This window comes from Colletotrichum fioriniae, assembly GCF_027942845.1.
Source record: "Colletotrichum fioriniae strain IMI 355084 chromosome Unknown scaffold_1, whole genome shotgun sequence".
In the NCBI taxonomy this organism is placed as follows: domain Eukaryota; kingdom Fungi; phylum Ascomycota; class Sordariomycetes; order Glomerellales; family Glomerellaceae; genus Colletotrichum; species Colletotrichum fioriniae.
In genome coordinates, this window is record NW_027076837.1 from 1,162,621 (window position 1) to 1,180,013 (window position 17,393).

The 17,393-nt window shown below is 53.9% G+C and overlaps 8 protein-coding genes across 8 annotated transcripts; 4 read left to right on the plus strand and 4 right to left on the minus strand.

The window, feature by feature from the left end:
* N0V96_000322 (uncharacterized protein) lies at positions 1–1,277 on the plus strand (the record flags this gene model as incomplete). The annotated part of the gene is made up of 5 exons (XM_053195459.2): positions 1–48; positions 131–368; positions 439–629; positions 692–803; positions 853–1,277. 5 exons carry the CDS (start codon positions 1–3, stop codon positions 1,275–1,277), a joined length of 1,014 nt encoding a protein of 337 aa, XP_053047112.2.
* Positions 1,278–1,293: 16 nt separating this feature from the next.
* On the plus strand, positions 1,294–2,208 carry N0V96_000323 (uncharacterized protein; the record flags this gene model as incomplete). The annotated part of the gene is made up of 1 exon (XM_065755903.1): positions 1,294–2,208. One exon carries the CDS (start codon positions 1,294–1,296, stop codon positions 2,206–2,208), a length of 915 nt encoding a protein of 304 aa, XP_065615143.1.
* Positions 2,209–2,721: 513 nt separating this feature from the next.
* On the minus strand, positions 2,722–3,822 carry TFB3 (TFIIH/NER complex subunit; the record flags this gene model as incomplete). The annotated part of the gene is made up of 1 exon (XM_053195460.1): positions 2,722–3,822. One exon carries the CDS (start codon positions 3,820–3,822, stop codon positions 2,722–2,724), a length of 1,101 nt encoding a protein of 366 aa, XP_053047113.1.
* Positions 3,823–4,297: 475 nt separating this feature from the next.
* N0V96_000325 (uncharacterized protein) lies at positions 4,298–5,087 on the plus strand (the record flags this gene model as incomplete). The annotated part of the gene is made up of 3 exons (XM_065755904.1): positions 4,298–4,319; positions 4,417–4,619; positions 4,737–5,087. 3 exons carry the CDS (start codon positions 4,298–4,300, stop codon positions 5,085–5,087), a joined length of 576 nt encoding a protein of 191 aa, XP_065615144.1.
* Positions 5,088–6,201: 1,114 nt separating this feature from the next.
* On the minus strand, positions 6,202–8,028 carry N0V96_000326 (uncharacterized protein; the record flags this gene model as incomplete). The annotated part of the gene is made up of 1 exon (XM_053195462.2): positions 6,202–8,028. One exon carries the CDS (start codon positions 8,026–8,028, stop codon positions 6,202–6,204), a length of 1,827 nt encoding a protein of 608 aa, XP_053047115.1.
* A 1,047-nt stretch (positions 8,029–9,075) lies between these two features.
* N0V96_000327 (uncharacterized protein) lies at positions 9,076–10,717 on the minus strand (the record flags this gene model as incomplete). The annotated part of the gene is made up of 5 exons (XM_065755905.1): positions 9,076–9,540; positions 9,600–10,024; positions 10,084–10,181; positions 10,233–10,287; positions 10,711–10,717. 5 exons carry the CDS (start codon positions 10,715–10,717, stop codon positions 9,076–9,078), a joined length of 1,050 nt encoding a protein of 349 aa, XP_065615145.1.
* Positions 10,718–10,891: 174 nt separating this feature from the next.
* N0V96_000328 (uncharacterized protein) lies at positions 10,892–12,582 on the minus strand (the record flags this gene model as incomplete). Its single annotated transcript, XM_065755906.1, has 3 exons — positions 10,892–11,452; positions 12,259–12,357; positions 12,502–12,582. 3 exons carry the CDS (start codon positions 12,580–12,582, stop codon positions 10,892–10,894), a joined length of 741 nt encoding a protein of 246 aa, XP_065615146.1.
* Positions 12,583–13,874: 1,292 nt separating this feature from the next.
* N0V96_000329 (uncharacterized protein) lies at positions 13,875–17,247 on the plus strand (the record flags this gene model as incomplete). Its single annotated transcript, XM_053195465.2, has 4 exons — positions 13,875–14,778; positions 14,829–15,278; positions 15,331–16,979; positions 17,050–17,247. The coding sequence occupies 4 exons, from the start codon at positions 13,875–13,877 to the stop codon at positions 17,245–17,247; spliced, it is 3,201 nt and encodes a 1,066-aa protein (XP_053047118.2).
* Positions 17,248–17,393: the final 146 nt, after the last annotated feature.

Sequence of the window (17,393 nt, forward strand, 5' to 3'; positions counted from 1 at the left end):
ATGTCGAGCTCATTCGAAAAATCGGTCAAGGGGGCCACCAAGATAAAGGTAGGTCAAAGGGAGGCTGGAGCCCACGTCGGGCAGCTGAGCGCGTCTCTCTCTCAGTCATGATGCTAATCCCATCTCTTAGGCTGCGCCGCCCAAGACGAAGTATATTGAACACATTCTTGTTGCGACACATGCCGGCGAAGCGGGCGTGGGGGAGGTCTTTCGCGCCCTTCAGTTCCGTCTACGAGACTCGACATGGACCGTCGTTTTCAAGAGCTTGATCACCGTTCACCTGATGATCCGTGAAGGCTCGCCCGATGTCACACTTGCCTACCTTTCGAGGCACCCGAATACGCTTGCTATCAGCAGCTTCACCGACGGTTAGTCGTTCCTGCAGAGATTGAGTACTGGCCAAGGTTTGGTGGACTTGTTTTCTAAACTATCCTACAGCCCAGACACAAGGACGGAACATTCGGCATTACGCCGGCTACCTCGCCGCGAGATCCAAAGCCTACCGGGAAACGAAGTGCGATTGGGTGCGAACGAAGGAGTCTAGGCTAGAGAAGCTCTCCGTCGACAAGGGCCTACTGCGAGAAACGGAGATTCTTCAAAGCCAGATTTCGGCTCTTTTGAAATGCGATGTTAGTCTCCGACTTCGTGTTGCAAAGCGTCTCCAAGTGCGACGGTTGCTGACGCTACACAGGTTCTCGAAGGCGAAATCGAAAACGAAATTACAGTCACCGTCTTCAGACTGCTCGTGCTTGATGTGCTGGCTCTCTTCCAGGCATTAAACCAGGGAATGATTAACATTCTCGGTAAGGCGACCCAAACGCCTTGGCACGTCCCTGTAACTAACATGTGAAGGCACCTTCTTCGAAATGTCCAAGGTCGATGCCGAAAGAGCCATGGCCATCTACCGCACCTTCACCAAGCAGACCGATTTCGTGGTGCAATACCTCAGCGTCGCCCGACAGTACGAGCATCAAACAAGGGTCGAGGTTCCCAAGTTGAAGCATGCGCCGGTTAACTTGGGTCGCCAGCTAGAGGAGTACTTGAGCGACCCAGATTTCGAAGTCAACCGGAGACAATACATTGCTGAGCAGCAGGGCAAGAAGAACAAGGTGGGAGGAGTGTCAAAGCCGACGACCAGCGCATTCGACTCCAAACCTGCGGCAAACAATCCTTTCCCGAGCAGTACGTTCCCGAGCACGAATGGCTTGTCGCAGCCAAAGACCGAGACCGCCAAGGGCCCTGCCCCCCGATCTGATCGACTTCTTCGAGTCTATTGAGCAGAACCAGACAACCATGGCGCCGAACGCACAACAGCACCAGCAACAGCAACAAATGCCGATGCAGACCGGTTTTGCCAACAACAGTCCCTTCCAACCGCAACCCACTGGATTCCAGCAGAATGGCTTTGCGCCTCAGCCGACAGGATTTGTGCCGCAACAGACAGGCTTCGCTTCTAACCCGTACCAGCCGCAGAGCACGAATCCGTTCGGCCAGCCTCAGCAGCAACAACAACAACAACAACAGCCGCCCCAGCAACCACAGCAGCAGCCAGTGGCTCAGCCATTGCAGCCCAGCTTCACCGGAGCTGGGTTCGGAGGCTTCTCGCCCCAGCCTTATCAGCCGGGTACACTTGGTTCAATACCGCAAGACTCTGTGGCAAGCTTCCCGACAGGCAACACAGGCATGCTGAGCCCTCAAGCCGGCCAGCAAATCACCAATCCTTTCCGGGCATCCATGCTGATGGCCCAGCAAACGGGCATGTCTACAAACACGGCATTTTCGAACCCGGCGAGCCCCAACATGCAGAGGCAGTCTACAAACCCCTTTGCCAGATCCTCACCTCAAGCCCAGCAGCCATTCTCACCGGCTCCTAGTAATTCACCATTCCAGACTCAGCCTCAACCTCAGCAACAAACACAGCAACTTCCCACGATTGCTCCGTTGCAGCCAATGATGACTGGTACCAACCCATTCGCCAAGAACTTCACCGGCTCTCAACTCCAGCAGCAACGGCCTGCAACTAGCTCTGGAGCCATCGTGCCTCAACCAACAGGCACCACAAACCCCTTCCGCCAGGGCTCCTTTGTCAACCATCAAACCGGCATGGGCTGGCAACATAACCAACAGCCAATGGGTGGCGGACTAGATACTCTCGAGACGACGCCCGTTTTCCCCCGACCCATCCAGCAAAGCCCCTGGCAGACATAATAGCAGTGCTCTCCCGAATGCTCTGACCAGCTGTTCCAAATACACCAGCTCAGTCCAACCGGAGTCACTATTTCTTCAAATCTCAAATCAAAGCGTGGCGTTCCGAGGGTCTTTTTCTGCTTTGTACAATCGAACGATGCGTAAGCTAGACGGGCAACAGGGTTATCACACGAAAACTAAAAGCTCCAAAATTGGGATGGTGGGACCGGCGGAAGCCAGCGGCCGTCGCAGTATGAGTCTGAAAAGATGTATTATTTAGTGAGCATAACTTAGATGTAATTCTTGCATACAGGTACACACTCTCCCGTGGCCATATACTTGTTTTGCTATCGATTTTGGGTATTTAGTTTCCTTTGACCCATTTGTTCTAAGGTATTCATCCTACTTTTGCATGTAATGCCCCAATGGATCCCAAACGCCGTCGCTATGCATCCCAGTCCGTTCCAAAGCCAATAAAAGTAGAGAAGAAGTTGGGTAACAGAAGAGAGGTGCAGAAGGCCTTCATCTTCTTCTTCAAAAGACATCATCCACATCCATCTTTTGCGTCGTCTGACCCGTACTCGCGACCAATGCCGCCTCGGCGGTAGCCACTTTTTCAGGCCCCTTTTCATCCTCGATAAACACGGCCAACCCGGAAAAGGCTTCAAACATGGCCCGGCCGAGGTACTCGTCGGCGCTGTACCCGCCCACGACGATATCGTCCTTTTTCCTCGCCTCGTCGACCCACTGGTTGCGGTACTCCTCCGAAGGTCCCATCTTGTACCTCTCCATGTCGAGCTTGAGCCCGCCAAAGGGGTCGTAAGGCTTGCTGTCCTCGACCACGCGCTTCTTTTGCTGCTTGAGGCCGCGGATCGACAGGCCGCCTGCGCCCGTGGTGGAGGTGGCCTCTGATAGGGTGCCCACGGCGGACTGGAGGCGGTTCTGGCCGCGCTTCTTGAGGAGCACGCGGTTGAGCGTCTGCTTCGCCTCGCCGGCGTCGCTGCTCGCGAGGCCGTTGAGCATGTCCTCGCGCAGCCGCTGCTCTTTGCGCTTCTCGGCCGCGTCTTCCTGCATCGCCTCGGCGCGGCGGAGGCGCGCCTCTTCTTTTTCGGCCTCGAAGCGCGCGACGCGGTCCGCCTCGGATTCTTTGGCCAGCCTGCGGTTCCGCTCGATTTCGGCGCGGTGGGCCTGCTCCCACTCCATCAGCCTCCCCTCGGCCGCCTTCTTTTCGACGTCGGTTCCCGAGATGAGGTCAAACGTTAGGGTCTCTACCCATTCTAGATACTCGTTGTAGTCGGCCAGCGTCTCGAAATCGTCTTCGACCTTGTTGAGGACGGCGGCGACGCGCCGGCGGATGTCGACCTCGCGCTCGACGGTGAGGTCGCCAAAGTAGGCAGACTTGAAGCCCTTTTTGCGGAGGGTCTTATGGCAGCCTGCGTAGGGGCACTGGTTGGGACCGTCGGAGAAGATGCGGGCGACGCAGTTTGCGCACATTGGGTGGTAGCATTCCGGGTTGATGAGGAATTCGAGGTCCTTGTTGAGGTAGCGCATTGTTTTGCAGACGGGGCAGATGTCGTTTGTCGCGGAGGGGGCTGGGGCCGCTGTTGCGGAGGTGGAGGCGCGCCGGGTGGCCATCTTAAATGCGGTGGTGGTGATGGTCGCGGAGGAGGGATTTCGAGAGAGGTAGTGTTTCGTTGTTTTGTGAGTATCGCAGAGATGTGGCCCCCGGGAGAGAATCGGAGGAGAGAGCCTGGGCGGTGGAGGCTTATCTCAAGATGGCATGTGGCATCTGAAGTGAATTGATTGAAACGCTGCTACTGCCGGAAGGAGAGGTGAAAGGTGTCGAGAAAGGAAGCCTCTTGCTCGGGCAATGACGATGATGCTTTGTTTGCAATCGCGATAAAGCTGAACGACAAGTTGACGTGCAAGGCTGACGGGGAAGGATTTATTAAGCCGAGGTGATTGGTTGGAGCTTTCAGGTAGGTAAGCAGGGGTGGGAGGGGCAAGGGTCTCACAGCTAGCAGCTACCCCTCCAAATATTCCATCAGCCTTCTTGCGCGTGCGTTCTACTGCCTTCGACGTCAACACCAACTCAAAGAACTGCGACAAAATGGCCGACAACGACAAGCCAGGTACGTTTCTGCTTCTTTGAGCACCTTCTCCAAGATTTTTAAACTCGAAAACAAGTCACTAGTATGAATTATATGCTGACAAATGCTAATCAAACAGAGCTCACGCCCGCTGAGGAGGCCGCCGCCCGTGCCAAGGAGACGGAGGAGCAGAATGCGCTGCCGTACAAGTGGCAGCAGACCATCGCCGACGTCGACATCACCTTCAGCGTCCCGGGCAATTACAAGAGCAGAGACCTCGTTATTGATATCAAGAAGACCAAGCTCTCGGCCGGCGTGAAGGGCCAAGAGCCAATCGTTAGCGTACGTCCCGCTTCCTCTTCCTTTCTTCTCCCAGCCTTCCCTTGTGCCCATGTATCAAAGGCAAACACCACATGGAGAAAAAGACAAAACCATCTGACATAGCCATACGAATTACAGGGCGACCTCTCCCACCCAATCCTCGTCGACGACTCCACTTGGACCCTGTCCTCGGCGCCCGACGGCACAAAGACGGTCGAGATCCACCTCGACAAGGTCAACAAGATGGAGTGGTGGGCGCACGTCGTCACCACGGCACCCAAGATTGACGTATCCAAGATCACTCCCGACACGAGCAAGCTCTCGGACCTCGACGGCGAGACCCGCGGCATGGTGGAGAAGATGATGTTTGACCAGCGCCAAAAGGAGCAGGGTTTGCCCACCTCGGACGAGCAGAAGAAGTTTGATATCCTCAAGAAGTTCCAGGCCGAGCACCCGGAGATGGACTTCAGCAACGCCAAAATTAGCTAGACGTTAGGGATTCGTTGCCGTTACGAGAGATGACGAAAGAAATAAAAACACACGTTCATGACAGGTTGCTAGAGGGGAAGAATTATGCTTTGAACCGCCACAATCTTGTATTGAATCATTTCTAAATACTACTTCTGAGCTGGATAGCTATGTCAGGGGTGAAACGAAGAGCCAAAACCACTGCAATGGCAAAAGCCATAGGTTACGGCATCAGAGAGCCCATGCGTAGGCCATTGCTCTTGGATCCGCTAGTAATGGTGAAGCAGATTGATTGCTGCGACCCATCAATTGTCAGATTGATAAGCGGTCCGTTCCGCCAGCTAGACCAACCTCCTCGTAATCGATGCGAGCGAGTTGGAGAGAAGACGCGCAACAAGTTCGCCCACGATATCACAAGAAACCAACACTGTAAAAATTAGTGGACAGTAGCAGAGTGTGAGAAGCAAGACACGGCAGGATTCATGAACTACAGAATCGCTGACCGCGCGGGAAGGCCCAAAGTAAGGTCTCTATCAATCCAATTTCCTATCCGCTCTACCCACCTCTCCGCGTCCGAATGGATGGCGTTGCAAGGTCAGATTTAGATGGGAACAATGGATTGGGGAACAATCAGTCAGTGCGATCACTGGATTCAGGAACTGCAGCAACTCATTTGTTAGCCATGACATCTTGACGGTGAAGTGCAAACAAGAAAGTGCCAGTTAGATCGAGATCAGAAATTAGAACCACATCCACACATTGGAATTGAGATAGGGATAACTGTATAAAAAATTGTCTTGGTCATCAGGTCGAGGGGGAGGAGGTGAAAACAAGTAAATGTTCGTCTTACCTAGCATGATGCGTCACAGCGCTCAAACTGGGACATCGCGGTAGGTACGGATGGTGAAGCTGGCGTATCCTGTGATAACTTTGCGTGGTGTTAGCCAGACCCCTTGGACAAGATCGTCAAACATGAGTAGCAGAAAGAAGGAAATCAGAAATTAGAACCGTATCCACATAATGGTATTGAGATAGGGATAACTGTATAAAAAATTGTCTTGGTCATCATTTTGGGGAGGGAGTTGAGGATAAGAAATCAGTTAGTCACATACCTATTCTTCTGGGTCCGACCAGATCACTGCTTGGAGAGGCGTGCAGCTTTGAACTTGCTGATGCGCTGACCACCATCAGCTTCGTCAAGAGGCCGGACCACAGAGGTGTCCTCTTGGAGGAAGCCGCCCTGTTTCTGGATGAAGTTCCGCCGTTGTCGGTGATACTCGTCGGCTAGATCCTGGTCAATGAAGTCTTCGTCAAATGCATTTTCGTCCTGAGGCTTGCTCTCCTTCTCGACGACCGCGTCTGCCAGTATCTTCCCCTCAGGTCCTGTCGGGGCTGTGGGCCTGTCCTGGTCGATGAAGCGTGACGGCACATCGCGCGGGCCCATCGGAACGAAGCCATCATCAACGACCGTTGGCGCTGCCTTCTGCTTCTTGAAACGAGACGCCTTGCGGGTGGACTTGGCCTCCGCTTGCTTAGCGGGACCAGTACGCTCCACAATATCGCTGAGAGGCTCCACGATGGGCTCTGGCGGTGGTTGCGGAACAGTCGGCGGCGTAGCAGCGGGTTCGGCAACGCTGTCTGGAGCGACGTCCAGGCTCTGTGCAAAGCGTACGCTCTTCTTGCTCTCGTCCGCGTCTGTTGGGGAAGAGGTCCTCAGAATGGACGCCGTGGGCACAGGCGACGGCTTGGCGCCTTCGACCGTCTTGCCCTTGTCACCTGAGCTGACGATGATGCGACCAATGCCTTGTTGATCTTCGTCTGAATCCTGGTCGTCTGCTTCTGACTTCTCAGTGAAGCGAGACTTGACCCCGAGTCGCTTCTCAAGCTCCAACATCCGCTGATGGTACCCGTCGTCCAGGACGCTGGAAGTAGACCGACCAAACTTGTCTTCTTCATCGTCGTCCTCGAGATCAGAGTACTCATACTCCCAGTCCTCGTCATCGTCGCCAGAGCCATCGCCATCGCCATCTTCAATGTTGAGTTCAGCCACGACTTGGCCCACCTCTTCCATACCGTACTTCAGCATCTCTCGGCGGAGGAAAGCATCTTCCTCAGACTCGTCTTCGGGAATGACGGGCGCTTCGCGGCTGATGTCTTCCTGGCTCCTGGCCGTCTGCATGATCTCTTCGACCCGTTGAGCGTTCCTCGACACCTGCTGCTCTGCCGAGGGCTTGGTGTCTTCGGCAAATGAAACGGACTTCTTGACTGCCACAGAGTCGTCAACCTCTGCTTCGGGAAGTGACACCTTTGCAGACTGCGCGGGGTCCTGGGATGGTGATGATGACTCGGATGCCTTAGCCAGAGGCTCGTCGGTAATGTCTTCCACGATGGGCTCTGTCGTCTCCGTCTGTGAGGGTTGGCCAGCCGGGATGTCCTTTACGCCTGCCTTCTCCAGGATCTCCCTGATCTGAGCGCTGGAGTCGCCAGGCTGCTGCAATCGGCTGGAGAGCACATTTCCCTCTTCGTCGAGCTCCTCAATAATCTCCGTTATAGGCAAGCCGTCCTCGTCGCGCACATCAGGGTTGCTGAGAACGCTGGTGGCAGCGTGCTTCTGTTCCGCAGTCTCGAGCTGCTTCTCAAGAGTGGCGATGTTCTTGGAAACATAGTCGATGCGACGCGAAAGCAGGTTGACAATCTGGTCGGCAGGTTTCAGATCAATGCGCCCAAAAAGGTCATTGATCTCCTTCTTGTCGACGACCTCGCCCTCAAAGTCTCTGCGAATGCGCGCGAGAACCTCTCGACTGGCAGGCTGAGGAACCGATTCGATTTCCTCCTTCAAGGACTCGTATTCAGCATCCCATTTTTGCCAGTGCTGCAAAGCCTTCTGCAGCTTGGCAACAGAGTCTTCAAGTTGCAGGCGATGTTTTTCCAGGTCAAGGAAACTGTCCCTGACTGCTGCCATGGTGAAGGAAAAAGAAGGGGAGAGAAGAGAAGTTGGAAGTTCTTGGAAGCAAGTTGGGGAAAGGAAAAAAATTCCCTGCCGGAAGGTAGGGGTTCAAAGCTCCATGAAAATTAGGTAATCTGCTAAAGTGCATGTTGTTACGTAAGTCCCGCCCAGGTAGCTCTTCAGCAATGAGCCCCTGTATCCGTAAGGTACATTGGACGGGGCCCCCACCTGCAGAAGGCAGCACTGCGGCTTTCATTGCTATCCGTTGATACTCGGCGGTCATGGCCAACTTAAGATTCACTGACAGATCCATCTCTTGTGGAAACAGTCCGGCATCTGGGACAACGTCACCTCTATTCATACCGTGAACGCTTCAAAAGCTCAAGATTGGGAGTCACACAGGTTCGGACTCTCACTCTCACCGGCGGGATGAGTGGATGAATGCCGCCTACTGGGTTCAGGGACTCAAGTCATGAAAATGCGCAATATTAATTATCTCAGGAGTTCTTGGTACTCCGACTCAGTACTCAAAGCTCTTGGTCTGATACCAATCATGTACTTTCCCGCTTTCAGATGAAGGACCGTGAAATGCACAAGTTCATGAGACTGATTGGGGATTAGAGACAGGTCATATCGCCGAAGTAAAGACACTAGCGTGAGCCTCAGCTCCGTCCACGCAAATCTGCTCGCTTGATGAGTACCACGCTGAAAGTGAGAACCATCGAGTGACTTACTGTTTTCCAATACAGTTCCGCGATCCCGCAGAAAAGGGGTAGTACGCCGTTTTCTCGCTGGCGGCCATGCCCTTGTAACCAGACAGCCACCTCTCAGGGACGAATTTCTCTGCATCAGGCCACTGCTTCTCGTCCCAGTGCAGTACCGTTGTGTTTGCAGTCACTCTAGTCTGTTGGATTTGTTGGATGTCAGTAAAGTTCCGGGAAAGCTGAGTTTTGACTTGAGTGTCTTGCAGGAGAGGCGGCTTACCCCAGCCGGGATCAACTGATCAGACAGAATCACATCTTCGTCAGTTTGCCTCTGTAGGCCTAGTCAAGTGTCAGTAAATCACATATTCAGGCTTGAGATAAAATGAGGAATCCTACCGCCGGTTGCCGGAGGAGCAAGCCTCATCGTCTCTTTCAGAACAGCGTGCAAAAACGGCAAGTCTGTCGTCTGTTCGTCCGAAACTGGCGACTTTGACAAAGGAAACCTCCCGCGGATCTCGTCGACAAGTTTCTGGTATGAAGGCGGGTCATTGAGCAAGAACATCATTGCAAATGTGAGCGTGCTGGCTGTTGTCTCACTGCCTGCCAGCCAGAAGACTAGCATCTCGGAAAACACCTCAATGCGCGAGAGGGTCTCTGGGTTCTTTTCGTGCGTGTCGAGGAGGAGCTGTAGCAGGTCAGGCTTAGCCAGCTTGTCGGTTGACGCTTGCCTCTTTTCAATGATATCACTGATGAGTTGAGCGAGCTCGGGATCCCGAAATTTGGGTAGGAAGGGGATATACTTCAAGAAGGGGAGTAATTGGTACTTTTTTCGTCAAATGTTAGCCACTTCGTCTCAGTCATCAAATGGAGCGACAATCATACGATGGTGCCCCTCTTGAAGCTCTCAGAAAACTTCTTGCGAATGGGATGCTCCCCATTCTTCACCAACTCAAACGAACCACCGAACGCAGTCGCGCTCATGATGTCGGACGCCAGACGACCCATCAGGTTCCAAGCATCAATGACGGTCTCGCCTCCATCTCGAGCGCACTGGTTGTTTATGAACTCCTCGAGCGCCTCGATACAACTCAGCTTCAGCGGTTCGAGGCCCTTGAGGTAACTGATGGAGAATCCGTGGGAGAAGAGTCTTCGCCGGGTGCGGTACTGCGCCCGATCTCGCATGGTGAAGAGCGTCACGCCGTCTTCGTTTTGACTGAACTTTTCATACAAAACACTCTTTCGGAGATCCATTCCTACCAGAATCTGGTGAATGGACTTTTCGTCGGAGACGAGAACCAGATCGGGGGCTTTGCAATAAGATGTCAGCAAAAGTCATCATGTTCAAGAGACGCGAATGATAACTCACCGACTCGGACAATGTCGCCGTATTTGCGGTTGTAGTTGATTCCCTGCTCAAATGCCTTGCCTCTGACGACTGCCGCCATCCAGGGTAAAGCCGTGAACCTATTGAGCCACGGCCCGGGTATTTTGGCCAGGGGGCCTGTCAGGCCATACCATAGTGCCTTGAGGACCTTCGAAATCGCGTAGGCAAGTATGAAGACAATGCACACTGATAAGAGAGTCTTCAGATCCGGACTGCCTAACCGCACTACAATCAACTCATTTGAGATCCCCATCGCGATGTCGAGATGGTTTGTGAAATAGCCGGCGTTGATGTGACGGAAAATCGACAACCTTTCCCTCTTTAATGACTTTGTTCAGTAATCCATAAAAGTTTTCAAATGAGTTTCCGTAAAGTTTGCGGTTCTCCATCCCATATACCTATCATAGGGTGCTATTACAAGGCCGGAATTGCTCATGGCTGTGGCTTTCCGCCGCCCCCGCTCCAGACCGGAGGTTCAGTATGAGCTGGAATGTCTACGTCCGTGTAAGACAAGGCCAAAAGCAGAGCCGATTTATCGATCTGCAGGCATCCTTCGTGGCGTAGACCCAGTAAACACTTGGTTTTCCATCGATAAGCACTAAAACTGACCTGCCATATTTTCTTCCTTCTTACTACACATGACACATATGAAGTCATCTTGAAGAAGCTCACGAATTGGACAAGTCTAACAGCCCCAATCGGTAGAATGTATATACTCATTCCTTCGACGCTCCGTCTTTTCTAGCATCGCACCACTTTGCAGATCAAGCTGTCGAGCCAAGTCTCTAGTTCAATTCACGTCGTACACGATACCCGAGACAAATCTAAAGATGCCTAAATTGAGTCGCCGAGCATACTTCGCGCCCATGAAGCAGGCTGTACCACCGACCGTCAACGTAGAGACGGAGACGAGCCACAGACCCCAATTCCTGGCCTTCCATACCGTTATCCGCATGTCTGCCGTCTGAAGGTGCATCGGTCGCAGCGCTACTCCGCCTACCGATCGCAACTCGTGATCAAAGATGACTTCATCAACCGTGTCGGCGGCGAGTTCCTTGCGTCGGAATGCCACACATGCTATCCTCTTCATGCGCTCGACGTTCCTGCCAAAGGACCCGTCAACGTCGGAGACGATACGACCGATCTTGTTTGCGATCTCGGTGGCGGTGAAGTCAAACTTGTCCATGGTGAGACCGACACCTGCTTCGACGACGCAGGCGCTGTTAGTGAGGTAGTCAAGGAAGATATCCAGAATCAAGGCTGGAGTTCCATGGAATATGGTCTCGTTTGCGCTGAAATCACCTCCGTAAATGAGATAGACCTTGGTGTTGGGATGATCGAGGATAGCTCGCTGGGGTGCGAAACATGGGATTCGAATATCGGGGTGCTTCTCATCGCGCCGCAACCCTCTGGCATCACTTTACCCGACTTATTATCGCTAGAGCGGCGTGGGAAAAGAAAGCTTTACAATTAGTGCTCAAGACTCAGCAATCTTAGTTTAAGTAAAGTGTCATTAGCCGCAAGACCAAAGTACAGGCTGATACAGTAGATAGCGAGCCATCATATCAGGCAGTGCGTTCTCCCAAGATTTGAGAACTAAAAGAGTACACTCAATTGTCAATTCCAGGGGATTGTGGTCCGGCTTCTGATGACACTCATTCAGACCAAGAAAATGGAAACATTATTTTTGAGGCTAACCTGCGGTTTATCCCAGTGGTTGTGACTTACAAACAGCTGTGGTCAATCGCTACGCCTCAGCTGACACTAGCCCTGTCCTCCTTCGGCCTGAATGGCAAGATGTGTAGGCATCTGTATTTGGCCGCTTGCCCCGTGAGTGTTGAGTTCTAGTCCCCTCGGTAAGGCTGCCAAAAGTGAAGGAAGTCTATTTTGTAAGTTGGTCATCTCAGATTGTAAGATGCCGGAGATGACCTGGCCTTGAGCCTACTGCGCAGCCGGAAGTCCCGTATTTGAGGGTACTAAATTGTGGTCCTGAAGCAACGTCTCTGCCGGTTGGATCTGTCGGGGGGCCTATCTTCTCCAGAACTGACAGCCCGATGCTGTTCACGTTACGCCCAATTCCTGAGGACATCCCAGGAAATATTGCGGCCATTTGTACCGATCACCTCCAATTTCATAAGAGAGTATGCTCAGACCGACGTACATGACCCTGTTACCACCGGCTATGCCATACTTGACCTCCGCCATCGCCTGGAACTCTTGAATCAGTCTTGGAGTGTACGCTTCGAATGCAGGTGCCTGGAAGAGATTTAGCTACCGGCACCAAACCCCAAGTCGAGTGGTTTCAAGGCGTGTGAGAAGCATTAGCACCTTTGGGCTGTCTTCCCACGGCGATGAGATCTTCTCCTTCCACGCAAAATGCTTTTGATACTCCTCATTTACCCATTGACAGAGGAACTTCTCTGGGTTGGATGGCTGAATAATGTTGGCGAAGCACTTTGCCACAGCGATATCGGTAAGCATCGTTTTGCATGGTGCTTGGGTTCTGCAAACGCATCACGCATCTGGATTTCGTTGAGAAATTCCATGCTAATTTTCGAAGAGCTTGGTTTAGTTTCCTTTTTTCCTGGGTTCGTTTCATGAAATAAGCAGGTGAATCAAATGTTGGCTTCCGTTGTAATTCCCATAAACATCACAGCTTTCCAATTGCTATTCTAGAGCATCTAACACAAGACATTGCAAGAAAAAAGATGTTCTTAACCACTGCACGGTGCTTTCTTCGGTAGCTCTACGAATCTTTATGTCCCAATAGCATTGGAGATACAAATTGCCAGATATTGCTTCCCAAAGTAGCGAAGGGTCGTCTCTGAACAGCTATCTAGCTATCTTGAGCTCACAACTGTGGTTTCAACCTTATGCCACGAACCTAGAATCACAATTTGCCGGCTCGTTGTGTAGCAAGAAAAAGCAGCTTTCCAAGGCAGCCGCCAGGCTCTAGGTTCATGGTCTTTGTAAGAAGCTCACAACTCCATCTGCCAGACCCATATCTCATCTCATAGACCACTGTCAATTCCCTGAGTCAAAATTAAGTCAACAGTTAGTCAGTGAATTCAAGAAACTATGAGTTCCTCGGGAAGATACCCCACAAGCCGGTGAACCCGGCAGCTTCTACTCAGTTCCCAGAAGAAGAGCTCCTAGCCAGCCAGATGTGACCCCATGCTTTGCTGCAAGGCGATGGAGCTCACAAGAAGAATTTTAGCGACTATATTATCCAACCAGTAGAGGAAGAGCATTTAAGCTAACCGTGAGGTCGCGACAAGCAATTCACTTACACGCGGCCGGGTGCTTCCTCGGCGATCGACAACCCCATGGGACGATGTGAGATGGGAGAGCCGCGCCGTCTGCGTAAACTCCGCAAGACTCCGCACATTTCCCCAACTTCTGGCGCCATTCCGTCACCACATACACCAACATTCCACCAAGTTAGCTTCTCTTCCATCCCACATCAACCGCTTCGCGATTAAGTTCGCACAAATTCGAGTCTTACAGTCTACCGTAGCTGTTCCTCTTTACCCCAGATTACCAGGGGCTAACCGTCATTTCTCTCCCCCATCTTTGCCCCCCGGCATTCGTCTCTCCCCTCCGCATTAGTCTGTGCGGGGAAGCTTAAGCTACACCGCAGTCTGGCCGACGACCTTTTCCTCACGATGATGATTCGTTTTCTTTCTTCTTGTAAGACCAATTGAAGCAGGTATTCATTTGGTAATCAATTGACTGCGACTGCAACGCTACACTACTCTCATTACCGGTAAAAAATGACGCTCAACAACTGGATGGACTGGGGAGGATGGAGGGGTATAAGAACGGCGGCGAACGCCTTGGTCTCGACAACTTCACTTTGTTGGATCGCCGTCTTCCTCATCTTCTCTCAGTGCCTCTGGATGCTCTACACCCGCCGCACAAAGCAGTACCCGAGCGAGAAAGGAGAGAAAAGAGACGACACACAGCGCAAGAACGGCAACATGTTCACCCGCGTGCCCTTCCTCCTGACGACAGTCGCCATCATGGCGCTCTGCGCGATGGCGAGGGTCGCGGAATTTGGCCAGCCGCTTGCACGGCAGTACCTTGCCTCGACCACGATCAGCAGTAGCCACTCCCAGTTCACCGTCCCCGCGTCGGCAGACGAGGGAGCGCATCTCATCCCCAACATCGAGGACCCGGAGGCCAAGGACCCGCAGAGCGTTTGCCCGGGATACACTGCCTCCAACGTCCAGACGTCATCGCACGGATTCACCGCCAACCTCGATCTCGCCGGCTCAGCTTGCAATCTGTACGGGAACGATGTCGAGGCTTTGACCCTCCTGGTAGACTACCTGTCGACGGACCGTCTTCACGTACAGGTGCTGCCGCGGTACCTGGGCGCTGTGAATAACACTTGGTTCATTCTTCCCGAAGAGCTCATCCCGAAACCTGCTGCAGACGGAAAGGCGAGCTCTGATGGCTCAGACAGCGATTTGGAGTTCAAGTGGGCAAACGAGCCAACCTTTGGTTTCAATGTGTCCAGGAAGAGCACTGGAGATGTGTTGTTCACGACCACGGGGACGAAGTTGGTGTTTGAAGACCAGTTCTTCGAGTTTGCTTCGCCGCTTCCTGAGAACTACAACCTGTATGGACTTGGCGAGGTCATCCACGGCTTCAAGTTGAACAACAATCTCACTCGTAAGTAAACGCTGTACATGACCATTTTGTACAAAAGCTCATGGAAACAGGCACACTCTACGCCGCTGATGTCGGTGACCCAATCGACGGGAACATCTACGGCTCTCACCCGGTCTATCTCGATACCCGCTACTATCAAGTCGATGCCGATACCATGGAGGCCGTCTACGTTGCCAATGCCACGGACAAGAATGCTGACTACAAGTCGTACACCCACGGTGTTTTCCTCCGCAACGCCCACGCCCAGGAGATTTTGCTCCGGGAGTCCAGCATCACCTGGAGAGGCCTGGGAGGCACCATTGACCTCTACTTCTACGCTGGACCGACTGCTTACGCCGTCATGAAGTCCTACCAGAAGACCACTGTCGGCCTGCCCGCCATGCAGCAGTACTGGACCTTCGGCTTCCACCAGTGCAGATGGGGCTACACCAGCTGGGATAACCTGCAGGAGATTGCAGATGACTTTGCAAAGTTTGAGATTCCTCTGGAAACTCTCTGGGGTGAGCTGATCCGTCTCAAAGTCATCCACAGTTCAGAACTGACAGCTCCCAGCCGATATTGACTACATGAACCAATACCGCGATTTCGAAGACGATCAAAACTCATGGGGCTACGAAGACGCCGCCCGCGTCCTCGGCAACCTGCACAAGAACGGCCAACACTTTGTCCCCATCGTCGACTCGGCCATCTACGCCCCCAACCCAGAGAACGCCAGCGACGCCTACCCAACATACGACCGCGGCGTCGAGGCCGATGCCTTCATGCTCAACGCAGACGGATCCCTCTACGTCGGCGCCGTCTGGCCCGGCTACACCGTCTTCCCCGACTGGGTCGGCGCCGTCTTTGGCCGCAGCAAGACGTTTGAGTGGTGGACCACCGAAATGGTGACATGGTTCCAAAAGGTTGCCTTTGACGGCATCTGGATCGATATGTCCGAAGTCTCCTCTTTCTGCGTCGGCAGCTGCGGCAGCGGAAACCTCACCCTCAACCCCGTCCACCCGCCCTTCCAGCTTCCCGGAGAACCGGGCAACGAAGTCCTCCAGTACCCCGAAGGCTTCAACAAGACCAACGGCACCGAGGCCGCCTCTGTCTCCGCCCTCTCTGTCTCTCTGGCAGCGGCCCAATCCACCTCCGCAGTCGCAACCTCGTCATCTGCCGCTCCTACAACGACATCAACAACCTCATACCTCCGCACCAAGCCCACCCCGGGCGTCCGGAACGTGAACCACCCCCCCTACGTAATCGACAACATCCAAGGCGACCTCGCCGTCCACGCGGTCTCCCCCAACGCAACCCACCACGGCGGCACCCAAGAATACGACTTCCACAACCTCTTCGGCCACCAGATCCTCAACGCCACCTACAACGCCCTCCTCTCCGTCTTCCCCGGCAAACGCCCCTTCATCATCGGCCGCTCCACCTTCGCCGGCTCCGGCAAATGGGCCGGCCACTGGGGCGGCGACAACGCCTCCCTCTGGGCCTACATGTTCTTCTCCATCCCGCAGGCCCTGTCCTTCAGCATCTTCGGCGTTCCCATGTTCGGTGTCGATACGTGCGGCTTCAACGGCAACACGGACATGGAGCTCTGCGCCCGCTGGATGCAGCTCAGCGCCTTCTTCCCCTTTTACCGCAACCACAACGTCCTCGCCGCCATCCCGCAGGAGCCCTATCGCTGGTCCGCCGTCGCCGAGGCCTCGCGCTCCGCCATGGCCATCCGCTACGCGCTGCTGCCGTACATGTACACGGCGTTCTACAAGGCGCACACCCTCGGCGACACCGTCATGCGCGCGCTGGCGTGGGAGTTCTCCGACGAGCCCTGGCTCGCGGGCGCGGATCGCCAGTTCCTCCTCGGCCCGGCGGTCATGGTGACGCCTTGCCTCGAGCAAGGCGCCAGCACCGTTGGCGGCGTGTTCCCCGGCGTCGGCAAGGGGACCGTTTGGTATGACTGGTACAACCAGACCGCCGTCACCGGCGTCTCGCCCGGACAGAACGTGACGATCGATGCGCCGCTGGGTCACATCCCGGTCTACCTCCGTGGCGGATACGTTATCCCGACGCAAGAGCCTGCGCTGACGACGACCGAGAGCCGGGCGAACCCGTGGGGTCTGCTGGTTGCGCTGGACGGCGAAGGTGCTGCTGCGGGCAGTCTCTACGTAGACGACGGCGAGAGCTTGGAGCAGGAGGCTACTCTCACTGTAGAGGTAATGTTTCCTTCCTTTTATCACGGTTCAAATACAAAGAAGTGGAAGTAGACGCTAACATGATGAACAGCTCTCCTCATCCGACAAGTCACTCAAGGCCACTCCATCGGGCGAGTTCAAGGACTCGAACCCGCTCGGCAACGTCACCGTTCTGGGGTCCAGAGCGATGTTTCTTCCGTATCTCTCAACGACAAAGCCCTGGACGGAGCGAACTGGTCCTTTGACTCGTCTTCCCGCGTTCTCCACGTCACCGGTCTGCAGTCTCTGACGTCTGCTGGAGCATGGTCGTCTTCGTGGGAGCTTACTTGGTCATAGAGGCCACCGGGGGGGAAAGTAACACACTTCGGCCTCAGATCTTTGGTGTGTTGAAGAGTATCTAGATAATGTCGTGGTACAGCAGAGCGAATAGCTTGC